The sequence below is a fragment of the Daphnia pulex genome, chromosome 6, assembly GCF_021134715.1.
Source record: "Daphnia pulex isolate KAP4 chromosome 6, ASM2113471v1".
NCBI classification, from domain to species: domain Eukaryota; kingdom Metazoa; phylum Arthropoda; class Branchiopoda; order Diplostraca; family Daphniidae; genus Daphnia; species Daphnia pulex.
This window is the reverse complement of record NC_060022.1, coordinates 5,390,357-5,408,864: the sequence shown is the minus strand read 5'-3', so window position 1 is coordinate 5,408,864 and position 18,508 is coordinate 5,390,357. Positions and strand designations below refer to the sequence as shown.

Below are 18,508 nucleotides of genomic sequence, written 5' to 3'. Positions count from 1 at the left end.
GAATTGTGAAGTTTCTCTCCATTTTTTGATCAAAAGAAGAAGAAAAAAAAGAAAAAGATTTTTTTTTTCTTCCTTCTTCTTTTCAATTTGTTCGGCTGAGTTGTTTTTTTCAGTCAATGATTAGCTCTTGGCGACAGGAGCCGATCGTTTCTCTCTCTTTAGTTCTCCCCCCCACCCAGCCAACAACAACTTGAACCGGGCGCATATCGTTATAGGTCCCGTCGCCCGTCCTTTTTCTCTCGAGTGGTGCTCGTTATCCTCACCTTTTTTTTTTCTCCGACCAGACAAATAGAGAAAGACACACCCAAACCTCAGCAGCTGCAGCGCAGGCTGATGTGCGAAAAAATTATTCCGGCCAAATAATTAAGAGGAGAGAAATTAATTTTTCCTTCGATTGGTTTTCTTCATATTTCCCTCATCTGTGATAAGTGGAGGAGGGGATTTTTAACTGGTCGACTCTTGAGTTTCTCCGACCTGGTGGTGGTGGTGGTGTTAATCGCAACTAATTGGGGGGTTTGCGATTGAGAGGCGCACAAGTGGGAAAATTTAGTCGAAGAAGAAATTAAAAATTTCAAAAAATGATGGTGTTGGCGCGTTTAATGAAGAAGGGCTCGATGCTGTCGCTCAAGCGCCAATCGATCAGCAAATCGGTGGAAGAGGAAGACGACTTCGACGAAGAAGATGAACATTTCGCGCTGGAGCCTCTCTACCATAACAGCATCTCGGCCGAGGCCCAGTCGACGCCATCTAGGGGCAGCCGCACCATCCGCTTCAGCGTCGAGTCGACGGTGGACGACCGCCAGTCGACGCAGTCGACTATTAGCAGTTTCTCCCAGAAGATGGCGAGGCGGCCGACCATCCCCGACACTTGGTGGATCTCCTACTACCTGCAGAAGAGGAGCGACGTGCCGCCACCAAGGATCGTCCTCCGCTCCGACAAGCACGACTACCGTAATCCCGACAGCAACTACACCGACGACATTGTCGACTCGCTGCGCCAAAAGCTCCTGGAAGACACGGAGGAGCTCGACCTCCAGCACCGGCTCAATCCGTTCCTCTCCAAGGATTTCTTGAAGACGCTGCAGAGCTTCGGGCTCTTCCCCGAGCCGGAAGAGGAGGAAGAAGAGGATAGAGAAATTGTTGAAGGTGAGCAGCCGGAAGGAGCGGCCGCCGCTGCAGACGCTGCCGAGGGGGACCATGCGGAGGAGAATGCGGAAGACGGAAAGGCGGAAGGGATGCGGAGGAGGACTAGGAGCGACGCCAGCAACGTCGTCAGGTCGGCAACCCCTTCGGTGAGGGCCTCATCCGACGAGGATCTCAAGTCGAAAACCCAAAATTTGCTAACCGTTCCGGTTGAGAAGAGAGGCAGTTCCATGGAGGACAATGTCCACCGGCCAGCCGGGACAATGTCCCGTCGGACCAGCATCATCAGCAATGCCGCCCAGCACATTTTGAATTCCCGCCGAAGATTGTCGCAGAAGCGAGTCAGACGCTGGACGATCACGGCCATTTCATTGCGATCCCTCCACCGCATCGCCAAACGGATTCCGGTAAAAAAAAACCGTTATAACTTTAAGGCTATTACAATTCATTGGGAATCATAAAAGTAAATACGGTGGCTATAACGACTCTAAAAGAAATCAATGGATTTCATCTATCGAATTGCGCGATGGTCGACATTATAGGCGATCGATTTATCAAGAAACGGTGCGGGGGCCGTTGCTGTTCCGACAACAACAACCGCCGCTCATAAAATATGACTAGTCATTGACGAAACGGGGAAATCTATCCGGCGGAGGCAATCACTAGACATCCGTCAGACGCACACAGACAAAAGGTCGGGTCCGTTCAAAAATTCCCGACTCGAATGGGAAAGGTCTGGCAGTCGAAGAGCGTTGAAATATGCAGCGATCGATATGCGCCTGGCTCTTCTTCTTCCACGGCACACGCACAACAAAAATCCTGTTTTGCACGTCACTGCACGGGCCAGCATACATCCTGCGGATGAGGGAGAGAGTAGCTAATTAATCCGCATTTATACTGGCCGCCGCCATCCAGCCAAGACGGGCAAACGAGCTCTTAATGTACTAGCCTGGCCGATAAATGGAGAGAGAGTTTGAGCGCGTCCATTTGAACTTTCCAGCAAAACTCGCAAATGAAATTTTTGTTTTATTTTGTTGAGTTGCCGGACGCAATAATAAATGACGCCCAGGAAGAATTTGTCGATATATCGACTTGATTATTAGATATGTTGTTTTAGTATAGTAGTCGTCGTACATTGTGTGTGTCTATGCGTCTATATACTTTTATTGGATCTGCTGGCCACCCCCTGAGGAGCCGCGCACTGGTCCAACAGGGTCGATAATACCCGTGAACCCTCGGACACACGGGCAACGTCCGTCTCCTCCTCCTCCTCTTTTTTTGTTGTATTTATTTTTGGTTGTTTCCCTTATGTGTTTTGGACGTCTGATGTTTCCTTTCTCTCCCGTCCGCCCGCCCGTCCGCCCGTTGTACACATTTTCGCCCCCCCCCCTTCTCTCCTTTTGATGGAGAGGCTATTCTTGGCCATCCGCACCCACCGTCCAGTCTCGTCGTTTGGCTTCTGACCCAGTCACGACACTCTTCTCTCTATAAGAAAGAGAAAAAAAGACTTATTGTCCCTGGCTGGACCTGGACGGGATGTGATGTACAGTCGTGAGCTTGTGACGTAATTTCTCGGAGGAATGAGCCAAACAGTCTGTTGAAAAACTACCAAACAGAAAAGATAAATATAAGAAATTTAGAGGAAACAACTTTTTGAAAAAACAGGGCGGATGAGATGGAAATTCCGGCGCGGGCCGCCTGTCGGCAATAGTGTCAAACTAAATAGTAGACGACTGTTTTGAGCCCTGCAGCACTTGAGAAACAAACAAAAAATAAAAATAAAAATACAAGCGCACACTATACACAACTTCGGGTCTGCAGATAAGAGCTCTGCAGCAGAGCTCCTCGGGCCGGCCGCGCTCTTGTTGTTGTTGTTTTGTTGCGTACATATTTGAGACTTGGACGCGGTCCGATTTAGTTCACGTCCTCCCGCTGCAAGGGGCTGCAGTAGCTGAACTCTGAAAAGCAGTCGACGTCTAGTCTCTGCGTTTTATTCGGGGTGGGGGCTGTTGGTTGGCCCAGCGTTTACCAGTCAGTCAGTTCTCCCTCCTCTGGGAACTATAGACACACCATTTTTGCCTTTCGTTCGGGAGTTTTTTTTATCTCCCCCCACCCACCCACCCGTTTCCAGCGTGACTCCCGCCGGAAAACAAACTCCACCTCCCTCTTCATCGTGTGGAGAGAAAAAAAAAGGGAAAACATTTGTGTTTGATTCGATTGCCATTGGCTGTTGTAGGAAAAAGACGAGAGAGAGAGAGAAAAGGTCGGACGGTCTGTACCTACAGAGGATCGTGTGTGTGTGCTTCCGTCCGCAGTTTGAACGAGACGATCCTCGTGAATTGGGATCGCCCTTGTTTCTTTATTTTTCTCCTTTTTGGATTTTTGTTTCTATTTCCCCTCCCCACTATTTCGAGTGGCCCTTACGGGAAATCAAAGTGCCACACACGCCATGATCTAAAAAGTCGCTTTTTTGCCTTTTGGCTCCGCTCGCAAATCAAGTTAACTTCTTTCTTTCTTCTTCTTCTTCCGAAAAAAGTTGCAACAACATCAACAACAACAACAGTGTGTGTGTCGGAGAATTTGACTTTTTCCGTTTATTCGAGGGGGGGTTGTGCTGGTCGTGGGGTGGCGGTTGTAGTGAGACGAGTTGGATTCTCCGTGTGCCCGTCTAAATGGTTCGAGGCCTGGTGGATAGACATTAGAAACATTATTCCGCATTGCAGCAGTTGTGCGTGTGGTTCCAGTCTCTCTCTCTCTCTCTCTCTCTCGTCTGCTGCCGTTACATCCCTCCAGCCACACGGTCCTGCACACACACACACACACATATCCGAGTTGCCCAGCAAGTTGCCTTTATGTATAAATATATAGCCTCGATATAACCAGCAGCAGGCTGGCGGGTGGGGACGGCCAACCAAGAGAGAACGGGCAAATAAGTGAAACAGTGCAGCAAGTGAATATATAAATATATATATACCAAGTAGCAGCAGCAGACGGGAGACCCGTGGAATAAAACAACAACAACAACAACAGACAAAAAATAAGAGAGAGAAGGCTTTCATCATGAGTATGAGGCGGAGCGTGCTCCGCCGGGAAACCTACTCACCATTGGGATTCAAACGCAAGGTATAATCATAATCATAATCATTTATATGAATATTATACCTCAATTACCTAATACTCGTGAATCGAACCGACTGCCGGTCGCTGCCGAGCTCTCGCATTTTGATTAGGGCGACACACACATCAGAGTTGTTTTCTATGTCAGTTTCAACCTTATTTTTCACGTGCAATGTCTAAATGTTGTGCAGCCAAAGAGAACTAGACGGTCGGTGAAACTAATCCCGAATCGTGGCCCGACGGTAACACGAGCATGTCAACAAACACGACAACAAACACACACGGCTATTCTATATGATGATGAGATGTAGACACATTAGAGACCCAACCGCTCTCAACTATAGAGACTCTATAGCCATTATCATAATAATAATATCTACCTGTTATTCCTATTACATTTAAAATGTAACGTACCGTACTAACCCCCTCTCCGTTGTTGCCAGGCTGATGTATCGGTCCCCTTTTCCCCCTGTAATATTATTTCCGTTTTAGATCTTAGACGACGTGCACCATGTACAGCGAAAGAGTGTACAACATGGCTTTTTTCCCTTTTTTTATTATTATATCGCAATATAATGGAAATTGTCGTTTCGTTTATGATTAGACCGTCCGTCGTCGTTCCCCCTCTCGATGTTCATCGATCAGCCGTTATTGATTTATTTGATGTAGTGCTCGTGTATGTACATCATGTGCTATACATACTGTATGCGGAGAGTACTATAACCAACCCCCACCCGCCATCGAGGAGTCTCAAAGTTGGTTCTGTGCACAGCTCCCATCAAACTTTTTCACCTCGCCACCGTCGTCAAGGAATTTGGTTGCAACACGCTCTAAGGTTTCCTTCCCTCCTAACCTTCTCATCGCCCAGCTCTCTTTCTTATGTCTTTTTTTCTCTCAACTGAAAATGTCTCTGGGCTTCTTCTGCTGCTGGCTCACTCCCGCTCTGACTGGGCTGGATTTGTACGTGTGTGTGTATTGGCGGGAAGTACAAATATAGCTTGAGCCAGAGAGAGAAAACCCCAGAGTCTCTCTCCCCCACCCAGCCACTTGAGACAAGTTTGACCTATTTAAGACTTCCACAGGCCGCCAGCTAGCGGGAAACATTTTTTTCTTCTGTTTATTTTTTATTTCCTCCTTTTCATTGTATCGCTTGCACGGAATCTCTCCGCCATTATTATTTCGCAACTTCTTTTTTTATTTTATTTGGTTTATCAAGAAAAATTGCGTCATTTGCGTGTATAGGTTTCTTCTATTGGCCAACAATAGATTCAAAATGAAAATGGCGTTTCGGGGTTGATTTGTCATGCGTGACGCTCGGCAGCAAGCGATCCGCGGATGTACATGTATTTATATACGGATGAAATCGAATTTGCGGGTTCACGGGCGTAGACATCCGGCGGGAATTCCTGCGTACCGACAGATGGCGTTTGCCTCTCGACTGTAAGACAGTAGAGGAGAGTAGGTGATGGTGGTCGCAATAAATAAATAAATAAACGGATGGGGGGGGGGGACTGGGAAATCAAAGGAGCGTGAAAGAAGATGAAAAGGGGGAAGCGGAAAGCAAAGAGAAATCAGCTTAGACATACGAGTTAGTAAATAAGCCAAGTATATAGAAATGTCTGCAATGATTTCCTCGAGCCGCCCGGCACGGTCCGCTTGTCTATACCCCCCGTTTTCAATTGGATGACGTAACTTGTCGTTCACCGTGTCCGCGCACTCGACAACCCAACAACAGCAGCAGCAGCAGCTATGGCTGTGTAAAATACATCCACACACTGTACTGTACTGTACTATATACTACACAACTGTAGACTCGGGCGACCGACCCAAAAAAGGAAGGAAGCTAAAGAAAAGAGTGTGCGGGAAAAAGCTAGAGCGGCGGAAGCCCCATTCATTCCCGCTCCCGACGAGTGACGTTCGTCTTCTCTCGGCTCTCATCTTTTTTCTTTTGCTTTTTCTTTTTTTTTTTTGATCGGGACACTCTAATAGCCTCTATTCTTTATTTTTTCCAGTTCAGAAAAAAAGAAGCTATTTAATTTCTTCTTTTTCCGGTTTTTAATGTGCCACTCGATTCACGCCGAGATTTAGAAAAACAATTGAGAAAGACGATCGATTTTTTCTTTTCTCTGAAATTTTTTCGATTTTTGTTTTCTTAATTACCGATTGTGGAGAGAAAAGTCGATTGAATAATCCCGACGAATTCGTCAAAACCGAAAAATAAAAGTGGAGAAAAACAAAACCAACGGTGATTAGAAACGTTCATTTTTGGTGATGATGAACAACCGATAGATAATAATAATAATAACGGCGATCGAGATAAAACGAGAAATGGCAACACTGGCTGTCTGCAGTCGACGTTATTGATCTTCCCTTCGGGGTTTTTCGTGAGCAGAGAATCTACTACTCCCTACTACCTCCTCGCTCACGACCCGCGAGTTTCTGTCTGTCTCTTTTCTCGTTCGTCGTCGTTCGTTTTCTTCGTCGAGCGGCGTTTTTTTTTTCGCAAAAGGACGTTTCTCTTTGACTTTTTCTTTCCCGGCACGTTCCCTCCTGGCAATCCTTTTCGTGTGTGTGTGTGTGTGTGTCTAATTTTTTTATTCCCCCCTCCACCCTCTTCCCCCCCCCTTCTTCTTCGCTCCTTGATATTTTTTCCCCTTTTACACCGGGCCGAGTTCGCGTGTGGTAACACACACAAGAGTTGCTCGGCGTTTGAAAACTTTTTGGTCGATGTCGTGACCGTTTTCTCATTGATTATACACAAATCGGTTCGTGAGCTCTCGTGATATAGTGGCAGCCCAGCTAGTGGACTTGATTGCTGTGTAACAGAGAGTTGAAAACAACAACATTGCATAACCTTGCGTCCATAGTCCCTCCTGATGCTGTGAGATCAGGAACGGATTATGTTGGTGTGCTTGATGACCAATTGCGATGGGATACAACCAGGGCTACAATAAGTTGTTCACTCAGGTATAAGTTACTCTACGTCTCTGGATTGCATTTACTCGCTCATCTGAAATTGTTTGTTTTAGGTACATCTGGTCTGCAAATGCTTTATTTATCTTTCTCTAGAATAGCTTGTAGACTTTGTGTGTGTGTGTGTGTGGATGTTTTGGTTCATGCCAGGGACATGCACAACATGCTCTCTCTCCTCTCTCTTCGTACAGCTGTGTCAGAGAAACAACAAGCAGAAAATCAACTTCTGCACCTGCTCAGAGTCCACGAAGAAGAGAAATCTGCCTCTATTCTGTATATCTTTTTCCTCCTTTTTTTGTCCTGATGAGAAGCTTTGACAGAATCGGGTGAGAATCGCCGGGATTGATCTGTGGCATATCGGCCAAGAAAACGACTCTCTCTCTCTGATGGTTTTTTACTGGGATTCTCTTTTTTAGTTTCCTTTTCTCTCCGTGATATTTACGCTGAGCTTTCTTGGATCAAAGCCTAGAATCGAGAAAAAGAATATAAACCTCCAAATGAGAAAAGGGGAGCAGCAGCAGCAGCAGCAGCAAAACAGCTAGGAGCTAGAAGAAAAAAAAGGAGCTAGTCGACCTCGAGTTTTTTGGTTCCCCCCTTTGCTGCAAAGGAAGAAGAAGGAAGAAAAAAGAAGAAGGAAGAAGATGAATGGCCGGGACTTTGGTACCAGGGCACCGCGCGCGTTCCGCCATCAGTTGACAAAGTGGCCGATCGAGTATCGATCAGCTTTGGCTTGCAAATCCCGGGTCCCATCCATCGCGTCTTGTGCCATGCACACATCCGGGCAAACCCCACCCTCAGTTCGACTGACTTGTCGTCGAGGACTCGCTCCTTTTTTTTTCCTTTTTTTTCCTTGATTTTTATTGGATTGTTTTTTTCTTTTTCTTCTTTTCCTTGTTGTTGTTGGTGTGTGGTTTCTCTCCGTGTGCCCGTAGTCCCTCCAGTCTATTGATTCCGTCATTCAATCCTACTGTAGGCAATGTTGGTCCAGCTGTACTACTTGCGTGTGCCGTTGTTTGCCAGGCCAGTTATTGACGTCACTGCGGGACTGGCTTTTTCCCTTTCGGAAACCCCAAGAGCGTCGAGGATAAGGAAGGAAAAAAAAATAGGCGAAGAGAAGTAAAACGAAAGGGTCGAACAAAAATGTTTCTAGGTGAAAAAGGCAAGAAAGTGAGTGTGTGTGCTGGGCAAGGAGCGGGTGGGGGGGGGGGGGGTGATGCAGCATCGATTGGCTTGTCTGTAACAAGATTTACGCCGTTCCCCGGTAAAAGCCTTCTATCCATTTGCCCCCTGTGTCTCTCATACGTGCAGCCCAGGGAGTGGTGGCAAAAGTCGAGTCTTGTCAATCTGTTTGACCGTCGCCGGCCGGGCCGGCCCGGTGCACCAGTGCATTTCAGTTGCCTGCAACGGCCGGTTCTCTCTCTCTCTCTTGTATTCTCTTTAGACGACCTTTCTAATTGGGACAAAGCGGAATTTCCTTTATTTTATTCTTGCTCTTTCTCTTCTGCGTCTCTCTCTGATGCCGTCAACTCTGATCATTAGCGCAGACAGAAAGCCGTTGGTCGGGTAAGAACATTTGTAGTGTGTAGCACACGAAAGAGAGAAAAGAAGACGAAGGAAACCATCGCCCAGAGAGACTAATGTTTGAAGCGAGACGATCATTTGCCATGTTCATGAGTAGTAGTCTGTGTGTGTCTTATATATCTATCTATCTATACTATATCTATGTGTGTGTGACGCTCTGTCTGTCTCTCTCTTTTATCTCTTCATCTCTTTCATTCTCTTGATGGCCGCTGCTACTGCTGCAGAGGTGGTGGTGAGAGTCGTCACATATGTCCAAGTACACGCCGCTGGTAAGAACAAGATGAGATACACAAGTAGGAGAAGAACAGAAAAACAAAACAACAAAAAGCTGTACACACACACACACACACACCGTCTCTCTCTCTATATAGGATGGATGATAGTAGTATATGTGCTGCTGTATGGTTGTTGCAAAGCTGGGCTTGGCTGCTGGCTTGAACTTGTCGTCATGGTGGTGTACACCGCCATTTGCTCAGGCGCACAAGGACCAGATATATACACTACTGCTCTGTATAGTCTTGTTGTCTAGATACTCTTTTGACTCTTTCCTTTTCTTTTTCCATCTTCTTCTTTTGGTTGTTTGTCTGTGTTGTTGGTTCGTCTGTATGTATGTACGTGTGTCGGCTCACTCTGGATTCGCTTTGCCTTTGGCGTGTAGAGAGTCCGCAGAGAGTGAGAGAGCGAGGGACTCTCGTGAGCTACTAGAACCGCCAGTTTAGTCGTATGCCACCAGAGCTGCCAGTCGGGCGCTGCCGTACTCTCGTGTGTGTGTGTTCCTTGACAATCTTCGACTCAAACCATTTTTGAAACTCTTCGTGTGTTTCTGCTGTGTCTGTGTGTGTGTGTGTTCGAAATTTTTAAACTTCACTTAGTGAACTGCAGTGCGTTGTCAGCCAGAAAAAAAGTTGACCTGGGCCTTCGTTTTTTCTTTAGTGGATTTGTGTGTTTTTGAGACTTGAAAAACAAAAGATGGACATAAAAACATGGATGTTTAGATGACGAACCTGCTTCTCTCCTCTGAACTACTCCTCATTCCTCAATCCTCAATTGTCCAGGTCTCGAATTTTTCTCAATCGAAAAATCAAACGTCGAACGTAGCGCTGATCGATAATAATAGTTTTTTTTATTTCATTTTCTTTTTGAGTTTCATTTCCTTTCTCGTGATTCATTGATCTAGATTCTAGAGACATGTTTATTGGCCGTTAGTGTGCCCGTAGAGGACACATCTTACATTGATATATACGTACTATATAGGCGGATGATTATAGAAATGTGCTATTCGTAGTCAGACCTCCTCAATTCCCTTCCTGCTGGATGGTCGTCGTCGTTTTGAATTCTTTTGATATCGTTTTTCTCACTTGTATAAATTTTTTAGTTTCATCTTTTATTTCATTTTCTTTTTTTTTTTTGTCTTGGCGGTCTGTGCGGTTGTCACATTTTTAGGGCTCGGCCGATTCCAACTACTCGCAGCCTTCGTCGGATCTGTCGCTGGACGATGAACGTGAAGCGCTCCGTCGGGAAACCGAACGCCTGGCCCTGGCCCAACTCGACAAAGCAAGAGTAAGTTGCGCCATTTTATTCTGTCCGCTCGAAAACCTGGAAAATTGAAACCAACCTTTTTTCGCCTGCTTCCTTTTTTATTTCATTTTTCTCTACGGTGGGCCCCGTCTTATGTGGTTGGCTCCTCTTTTGTTTCTTCCATCCGGATCCATGAGCCGCATCCGGATGAATGTTGGGGATTTTTGCTTCCTCCTTCTTCTTCTTGTTTTGTTTTCATCCTCACCCTTACATACTCTCCTTCTTCTTCTATTGTTGTCGGCTATTGTCTCGATCGTTTCCTCTTTTTTTTTTCTTGCTGTGGGGGACATTTTCTTTTTGTTTGGGGATGTGACGGGCATCATGTTTAATCGACTGAAATTGACGTTGTTAGCCTTTTTTATTTCTCGTCGGATCGGAACAGACCAAACCGGTGGCGTTTGCCGTGAGGACCAACGTATCGTACGACGGGACGATCGATGATGACTCGCCCGTCCACGGCAGTGCCGTCTCCTTCAACGTCCGCGATTTTTTACATATCAAGGTATTATATACATAGATGTGTGTGTGTATATATGTTAGGACTTGTGTGTGTGTACTCTTTCCAGCCCCCCCTCCAATCCCCCTAGCGACATTATTATCGATCCGCCCCCGCTCACGCCGTCAGCCCGTCACAATCGACCCACCAACTCCTCTTTCTCTCTCTCTCTCTCTCTGCCATGGTTTTTTCTTCCCTTTTCCCCTGTCTATCCCGACTCTCTCTCTCTCTCTCTGCTTTTCTCTTTCGTGACGGAACATCGGAGCGGTGGTGGTGGTGTCCCTACACAGTTTGATCGACGAGAGAGAGAGACTCCATCAGTGAGTTCCGCCAGTTCTTTATAGATCGTCGCTGTGTCGTCCTCCCTTTTTTGGCTGTGTGTGTAACCCCCTCAATTTAGTGTGTTGTTTCAGCCACTCGGAAACCATATGGAAGAGCTTAGATAATCGGATTGGGGGAGAGTCGCTGCGAGGAGAATCGTGGAATCATTTTCTTCTTTTTAAATAAATAAATGATTCGCCTTTGATTCTTTTTGGTCTCTGTGTGTGTCTGTGTGTGTCTTTACGCTGCGGATCCCGTTTGGATTATTCATGGCCCTCGGTTCTTTTATTCTTTCATAACAGGAGAAATACGACAACGACTGGTGGATCGGCAATCTAGTCAAGGAGAATTCGGATGTGGGTTTCATACCCAGTCCGGTCAAGTTGGAGGCGTTGCGCGTGCAACAACAGGGACAGCAGCAGCAGGTGAGGAATTCCCGGTTGTACGCCGGCAAGGCCTCCTCTTCGTCCAACCTCAGCGCCCTCAACGATGTCCTCTCCAATAGCAAAAGCTCCAATTCTCGTGGATCCACTCCGCCCACACCAGGTTCTTCCTTCTTCTTCACTTTCTTAGCCAAAATTCAAAACGAATTCGAGTCCGAGAAGGGAATGATCAAAAGACAGACGATGATATATGATACATATTATCTTTTGATTTACTCTCTGATCTGGAAAGTCTCATCAAAGTATTTCTCCATTTCTCAATGGCCCTTTTTTTATTTTTCTCTAGGAGACAACTCCGACTCGATGGGCGGCTCCAAATTGAACAAGAGCGGGTTACCGGGCGGCGGGGCCGGTTCAAAGGAAAAGCGTAAACCTTTCTTTAAGAAGACGGAATCGATCCCGCCGTATGATGTGGTGCCTTCCATGAGACCCGTGGTGCTGGTCGGGCCGTCGCTCAAAGGCTACGAAGTCACCGATATGATGCAGAAGGCTCTCTTCGACTATCTCAAGCACCGCTTCGAAGGGAGGTGCGTTGTTGTTGACGTCCTCGCCTCTGTCTCTTCCCGAGCTGTGCTCCATTTAGTTGGGACCATTACAATAATCCCTCCCTCGTCGACTGCACTGACTACTCTTCCTTCTCCTCTTCTCGCCGTCGCGACGGAATAAAAGAGGCTGTCATGCGACGCCCATCCAGCGAGAGCGAGCGAGCGGAGGGGGGTTAAGAGGGTTAAAATGTGCTGGTTGACGAGCTATCTAAACATGCCAGCATTCCGGTGCCGAGCTCCCTGTTTTCGCAAGAAACTTTTAGATGAGTCTGTCTGTTTCTCAGTCGGATGAGACTTGGAACATCCGCGCCCGCGAGAGAGAGAGAGAGAGGAGTAGCAAAAGTTATTTGATTGTCGGAGTTGACTTGTCGTTTCTATCTCACTCCTAGATGAGACGGCAAAACGGCCAACTTTTCCGGCCAGTGTTTCTCTCTCTCCCGCTGAGATTGTGTGTGTGTCATTTCTCGGGGTTTGAATTATTAACTTTTCCTTCCGTCTTTATCCACGACGCAGGATCATCATAACGAGGGTGAGTGCAGACATTTCACTGGCCAAACGCTCGCTGCTCAACAATCCTTCAAAGCGGGCGCTTATGGAGCGGTCCAACTCACGTTCCAACTGCATTGCCGAAGTCCAGGCAGAGATTGAACGAATCTTTGAGTTAGCCAGAACTCTTCAGGTGATTGATTTACTATCATTTAATCAAACAAGAAAAAACAATTTCAATTATCGATTTTTTTTCTCTCCCCCCCATCCAGTTGGTCGTCCTGGATTGTGATACGATCAATCATCCATCTCAATTGGCCAAGACCTCGCTGGCACCTTTGATAGTTTATCTGAAGATCTCCTCCCCAAAAGTATGAAACAACAAATGGGCCATTAAATTGCGTTTGATCAAGAAATCAAACACACACACATCAACTAATGAAATGATTTCCATTGTGCAGGTGCTTCAGCGGTTGATCAAATCACGGGGCAAGTCGCAGAGTCGTAACCTCAACGTCCAGATGGTAGCGGCCGAGAAGCTGGCACAGTGCCCTCCCGAGATGTTCGATATCATCCTGGATGAGAACCAACTGGAAGATGCCTGCGAACACATCGCCGACTACCTCGAGGCCTACTGGAGGGCCACCCATCCGCCGATCAAGACGCCGCCGCAACCCACCGTACCACGGCCGCAGGTGACGGCCAGTGTCACGGCCACATCACCCACACACCATCCGGATCACCACTCTCGATTAGCGGCCGGACGGAACGTTGCCTCTCCGCCAGGTATATTCCGGAAAGAGGAGAGAAACGAATTGAATCTTTAAATCCTTTATCTTTCTTCAACTCGTTGCTCTCCCAAGTTTCTTCTTCTTTAAGCTGCTCATTCAATCGATTCCGGCTCTCCGTCTCGGTACGGAACCAGCCACCGCGAATCCATAAGATCCAGCCAGCCCACGCATTATTTTTTGGGGGGGTTGGGGTTTTGATTCGTGCATCAAAGCGTTATTCTCGTACGTTGAAAACGCTGAAATTAACAGAAAAAAATGACTCGAACCGACAAATAATGAGGAGAAGGGAAGGCACAATTTCTTTGATGACTCGGGAAGAAGAACCAAATCAATATGGGGAGGAAAAGGGAAAAGTTGGATGGGTTCCCATACGAATGAATTGAGGGAATGAAAGGGGGGCCAAAGTGAATCATCGTACCCAGAAAACTATAGGAAGTAAAATGCGTGAATCCGTGATATTTGACACACGAGTCAGCACCTTGAACTCTTTAGATATATATATATATTTCTATCTTCTCTCAACTACTATATTAGACGTACCCACACGATTTCACGCTCAGCTGACTGGCTCTCCGCTTTCCCACTGGCTGGATCCCAATCGATCCGCTTTATTTTTATATATAAGATTTTTTTTTTGTCTTTACTCTCCTCTCTCTCTCAATCTTTTCTTTCTGATTTCTCTTTTCATCCGTGTTCTCGTTTTTTTTTCTCCGTGTGTGTGGATGCGGATGTTTGTGTGTAATGCTCATTCTGCTTATGTGAGTTTGGTGTCTCAATGTTGGCTCTTTCTTTTTCTTTTTTTTTTTATCTTTTATCTTCCATCCTTTTTTGCTCTTCTCTTTCCATCTCGTTTCCTCCGCTGTCTTCCGCGACACGACTTTTACTCTCCTCCTGCTACTTCTTCTTCTTCTCCTCCTCCTCCTCCTTCGACTACAGCTGTCGAAGTGCCGGAATCTTACGGGAGAATGCGTAGCAGTAAAGGTAAAGACAAAAATGGAAATGACAGAACAAAACAATCAAAAGAAAAAACAAATTCACAAAAGGCAACATTTTTTCCTCTTTCATTTTTCGGGTTATTTATTTCACGTTTGTTTGTTGACAAATGACTTGTCACTTGTAGCCATTGATTTTTCTGTTCTTATTGCTGCGTCGCCGTTTATGATTTCATTCGTGTTCTAAATATTCTGTTTCTGTTTCGTTTATTTTTTATTCACCTCCCGTCACCTTCCAACTTTTTTTTGTTCTTCTTCCCGTGTTCCAGCAATCGGGTTAGACGGTATCACCCCGGATATTCACATGTAATCACAATCTTATTATCATTAGAGCCTTGCCAAACTATTACTACCACTACTACTACTAGTCTACTACTCTAGATTTCTTAGCGCACACAACACATATTCACCTTATTTAGAATCTTTTTGTTTCTACTAACCAATATTAATTCGGACAAATTTCCAAGAAATAACATTATTATTCTTTGTGCGAATCCAGTGGTGGCTTACCATTCAACCCGAGGCCGTCCGTCGCGGAGTAGTGACGCCGAACAAGACGAGGACTTGGGTCCTTCGCCGTTGCCGCCTCAGCAGCATCACCACCATCAACTTCATTCGCAACAACAGCATCATCCGCAATTACAGCGGACTCATTCGCGAGATTACGACTCTCGGGACTACCGTGAGATGCGTGAAATGCGTGATCCTCGGGGTGAAATGCGTGACTACCATCACCAGAGGGACTACCACGATCACCATCCATCTCACCATCATCATCAGCAGCAGCAGCAGCGACACCAACAACAATCACACCACCTCCACCAGCAACAGCAGCAACAACATCATCATCAACAACGCGAATGGGACGACGTCGACGATATGCCGGTTGTGCCAGTGGTCGGAGCGTCTGGTGGGGGCCGTGTTCTCCAGCGGCATCACTCGCGGGAGTCGGATTACCCACAGTCGCCTGTCCATCGCAACGTGAGGCGAACGCCAGCCAACCCCATCTAATTAAAGAAAATTAACAAAGAAATAGTTCACCGACAATTGTGCTCGAACGACCTTATCAAAAAAGAGTCTTTCTGTTCTTTCTCTTCGTCTGGTGCTGAACGGATTCTGACAAATTTCGTGAAAAACGGAGAGGAAAACACTTGATCGCAAAACCAAACCAAAAAAGAGACAAATGAATAATGAGAAAAAACATGTTGCTATTTCCCCATCTCTCTATCTCTCTCTTTCTCTTTTTTGATTTTTGTCTTTTTCTTCCTTAAGAAAACAAAATATTCTTCGTATTTATTTGGCGCGGTCAACGTCCCGCTTCTTTAGGTTTTCAGTTGGTTCGGAACATTCGGCGATTTTGGACGTAGCAGCCAAGTGGATGGATCAGATGAAGAGTCGCTGAATGGATTTGGAATTTCCTTTTCTTTTCTTTTTTTTTTTTTTTAAATTCATTTCCTCGTGATTTGCTCCTTTTTCAAATCATTCAAAATCCGCGTTCCTCCCCTCTCCTCATCCCGTGTAAACGTCTTTCACGCAGCCTTACACACCACACCACACCGATACTGACCACTCCGACCTTGATTTGATTGATCCTTTGATGAAATTCTAGTCATTAGATCAGCGACCAACTGTTTCCCTAACATTTCTTTTTGATTTATTCATTCATTTTTTTTATTCAAATCAAACATTTCTTTTTAGGGAAGTCATCGACCATTTTTTGGAATTTATTGAACTAGTCACACATCTAGTTTTTTTTCTCTCCCGTTTGTCTCGTTAGCCGAGCAAGCAAAAACTAAATTTTTTATCTGCAGTGAAAATCGCCGATTCGGTGACTTTCAGTTTCTGCCTATAAAAAAACAAAACACGATAGTCAATTTTATAAATAAATTCCCGATAGATTTTTTGCAAGGAAAATGTTTTGATGCTCGCTATTTGTAATTGTTCAAACATTTTCGCAACCAACCAAAGATCAAACCTTTTTACATTTTTTAGTGTCCAACTTTTTTTCTAAAGCCCCTGGATGCAGCAGCTTCCCCCTCCTCCTCCCCTCCCTTTTTCAAATATTTTTGCAGAAAATTCAATAACTTTTTTAAATTCCTTTTTTTTTTTACGGCACTTTGGTCGTTGGCTTTATATAAATGCCTAAATGACGCAAAATTTGGATAGGTACATATCGTTCGATTTTGTTTCCCCTTGAGTTGGTCCTATATTCGGTTGCCACACTGTTGTCAGGTTCGTGAAAGATGGAAGATTTTTTGGGTTTTATTTCGGAGTGGAACGACCTCGACTTCCTTTTTCCTTTTGGGTCTTTTTTGTATTTCATTTGAATTGTTTTTTTCAAAATTCCCGCCGCTTTTTGGGTCTCCCCGCCCTCGAATGCCATCTGTGAATGGTGTTGTGAAAAACTACTACTAATATAATAATAATAAATAATAACTAAAAAAGAAAAAAAATATTATACTATGCTGTATAAAGATTTATACATAAATATTGTGACGACCGTAGACTCTGGCAGTCCTCCCCCTTTATACATAAATACAATCGCTCTTCAATTCAACATTTTTTTAAAGCTACAATTTAATTTATGGCTATGTTTTTTTTTTATTTGATACACCAAAAAATTAATTTTTATCGTCAATTTCATCGTTATTTATTTGGGCCTGGTTTTCTTGAAAAAAAAAAACTCTTTTTTTCCTCGTGTGCGTACGTGTGTGTCTGAGTGTATGTGTGTGGTGTATTTGATTTGCCCTCCCGATTACCCCCGCAAAAGCAAAACAAGAAAAAGAAAATGATCGATCCATATACCGGAAATATTCGAGAGAAAACTGACAACCCGAAAGACGGATGATGTGGAACTTGAACAAAAATGGGCGGATGCCCAAAAACAAAAAAAAAAACGAGCAAGAAGAAAAATCTCGTCACAACTTCTTTACCCCCTCCCCCTTTCTTCTCTTTATCTCTTTTCTTGCATTGTAAATACAGATAATGAAATTTTTATCACCAGTCGTTTATGATTATTGTCCCTCTAGCCTCTTCCTCGAATAGTCGCAGCCTCTTTTATATCATTTTCAAAAAAGAGATTTTTCTTTTTCTGGCACGGTTTGTATATAAATATAAGGAAATAATATAAAAGGAGGAGATAATGCGGATGTGGGAACGGTAGTCTTTCGGCGGGGGGAAAGAAAAAAAAGCGAAATCGATTTGGAATCGACGCCAGAATCGATTGGGTTCCTACAGTACCCGATGCGACAACTATTGGATGTCTGCAATAAAGTGAGCGGCTAATGGAGTAGGCGCAGCCCATCCAGCACTCAAATGGAATCTTGTATCTCTACCTGCATCCATATAGTTATTTAACGTTGGCGGAAGAACAAAAAGCGATTAAACCAGGTACGTACATCACACTTATTATAGCATACAAGACACTCTATTGGCCCCCCCCCCCAACTAGTTAGTGATTGAGAAGGAGGGATTTGCTGGGAGTGGAGTGGGGGGGGGGATTGATTGTCGGCACAGTAAAGGTCACAAAGGATCACGACGAAAAGACTTTCTAGTTGTAATTGTGTTTGTTTATCGTTTCTTTTCTTTGGCAAACGAGATTTTCCCGTCTTATTCGCATAGCCCCACATGTTCTACTACTACTACACTAGTGCGCTTTCCTCCTCTCCGCTTCAAGTGCATTTTCTTCCGCCTCATAAGGTGCACAGCAACTCGCTCAGCGGGATGCACTCCATCAAGTGTTTTTTTTTTTTGTTTTCTTCTTCTTCTTTCCGGGCGGTGACTGTTGGAGAGTATATTGTATTTATTCCTACGCACGGCCAGTCCTGTGCTAGACGCTGTAATCGATTTACACACAAGGGAGAAAACCCCCCCTCTGTTCCAATTCCGGTCAGATTGACAACAACAACCAGTAACAAGAGTCAAAAAACTAATATACACTACAGCTATATGCGGGGTTTTTTTTCCGTCTTGTTTTTTATTCCGTATTCAAATTGCCCTTTAGCCAAAACAGATTATGATAAACAAAAGAAACGGCATCTTC

At 45.1% G+C, this 18,508-nt stretch overlaps 1 protein-coding gene across 13 annotated transcripts in view; it reads left to right on the top strand.

Annotated features, from left to right (window-relative positions):
* LOC124196179 (voltage-dependent L-type calcium channel subunit beta-1-like) overlaps window positions 1-17,047 on the top strand; it is a 52,060-nt gene extending 35,013 nt beyond the window's left edge. Inside the window, exons 1-11 of one of the 13 annotated variants that reach the window (XM_046591022.1) lie at window positions 113-1,550; window positions 10,258-10,374; window positions 10,775-10,894; window positions 11,512-11,755; window positions 11,939-12,179; window positions 12,711-12,876; window positions 12,956-13,054; window positions 13,145-13,469; window positions 14,411-14,455; window positions 14,736-14,772; window positions 14,966-17,047. In XM_046591022.1, the coding sequence (XP_046446978.1) occupies window positions 579-1,550; window positions 10,258-10,374; window positions 10,775-10,894; window positions 11,512-11,755; window positions 11,939-12,179; window positions 12,711-12,876; window positions 12,956-13,054; window positions 13,145-13,469; window positions 14,411-14,455; window positions 14,736-14,772; window positions 14,966-15,008 (2,409 nt within the window). In that variant the 5' untranslated portion in view covers window positions 113-578 and the 3' untranslated portion in view covers window positions 15,009-17,047. Of the gene's footprint in view, window positions 1-111; window positions 1,551-3,154; window positions 4,267-6,622; window positions 7,228-8,457; window positions 8,797-9,038; window positions 9,084-9,472; window positions 9,870-10,257; window positions 10,375-10,774; window positions 10,895-11,511; window positions 11,756-11,938; window positions 12,180-12,710; window positions 12,877-12,955; window positions 13,055-13,144; window positions 13,470-14,410; window positions 14,456-14,735; window positions 14,773-14,965 lie in introns of those variants that run through there. The other 12 variants (XM_046591031.1, XM_046591030.1, XM_046591023.1 and 9 more) reach the window with 12 other exon arrangements.
* Window positions 17,048-18,508: the final 1,461 nt, after the last annotated feature.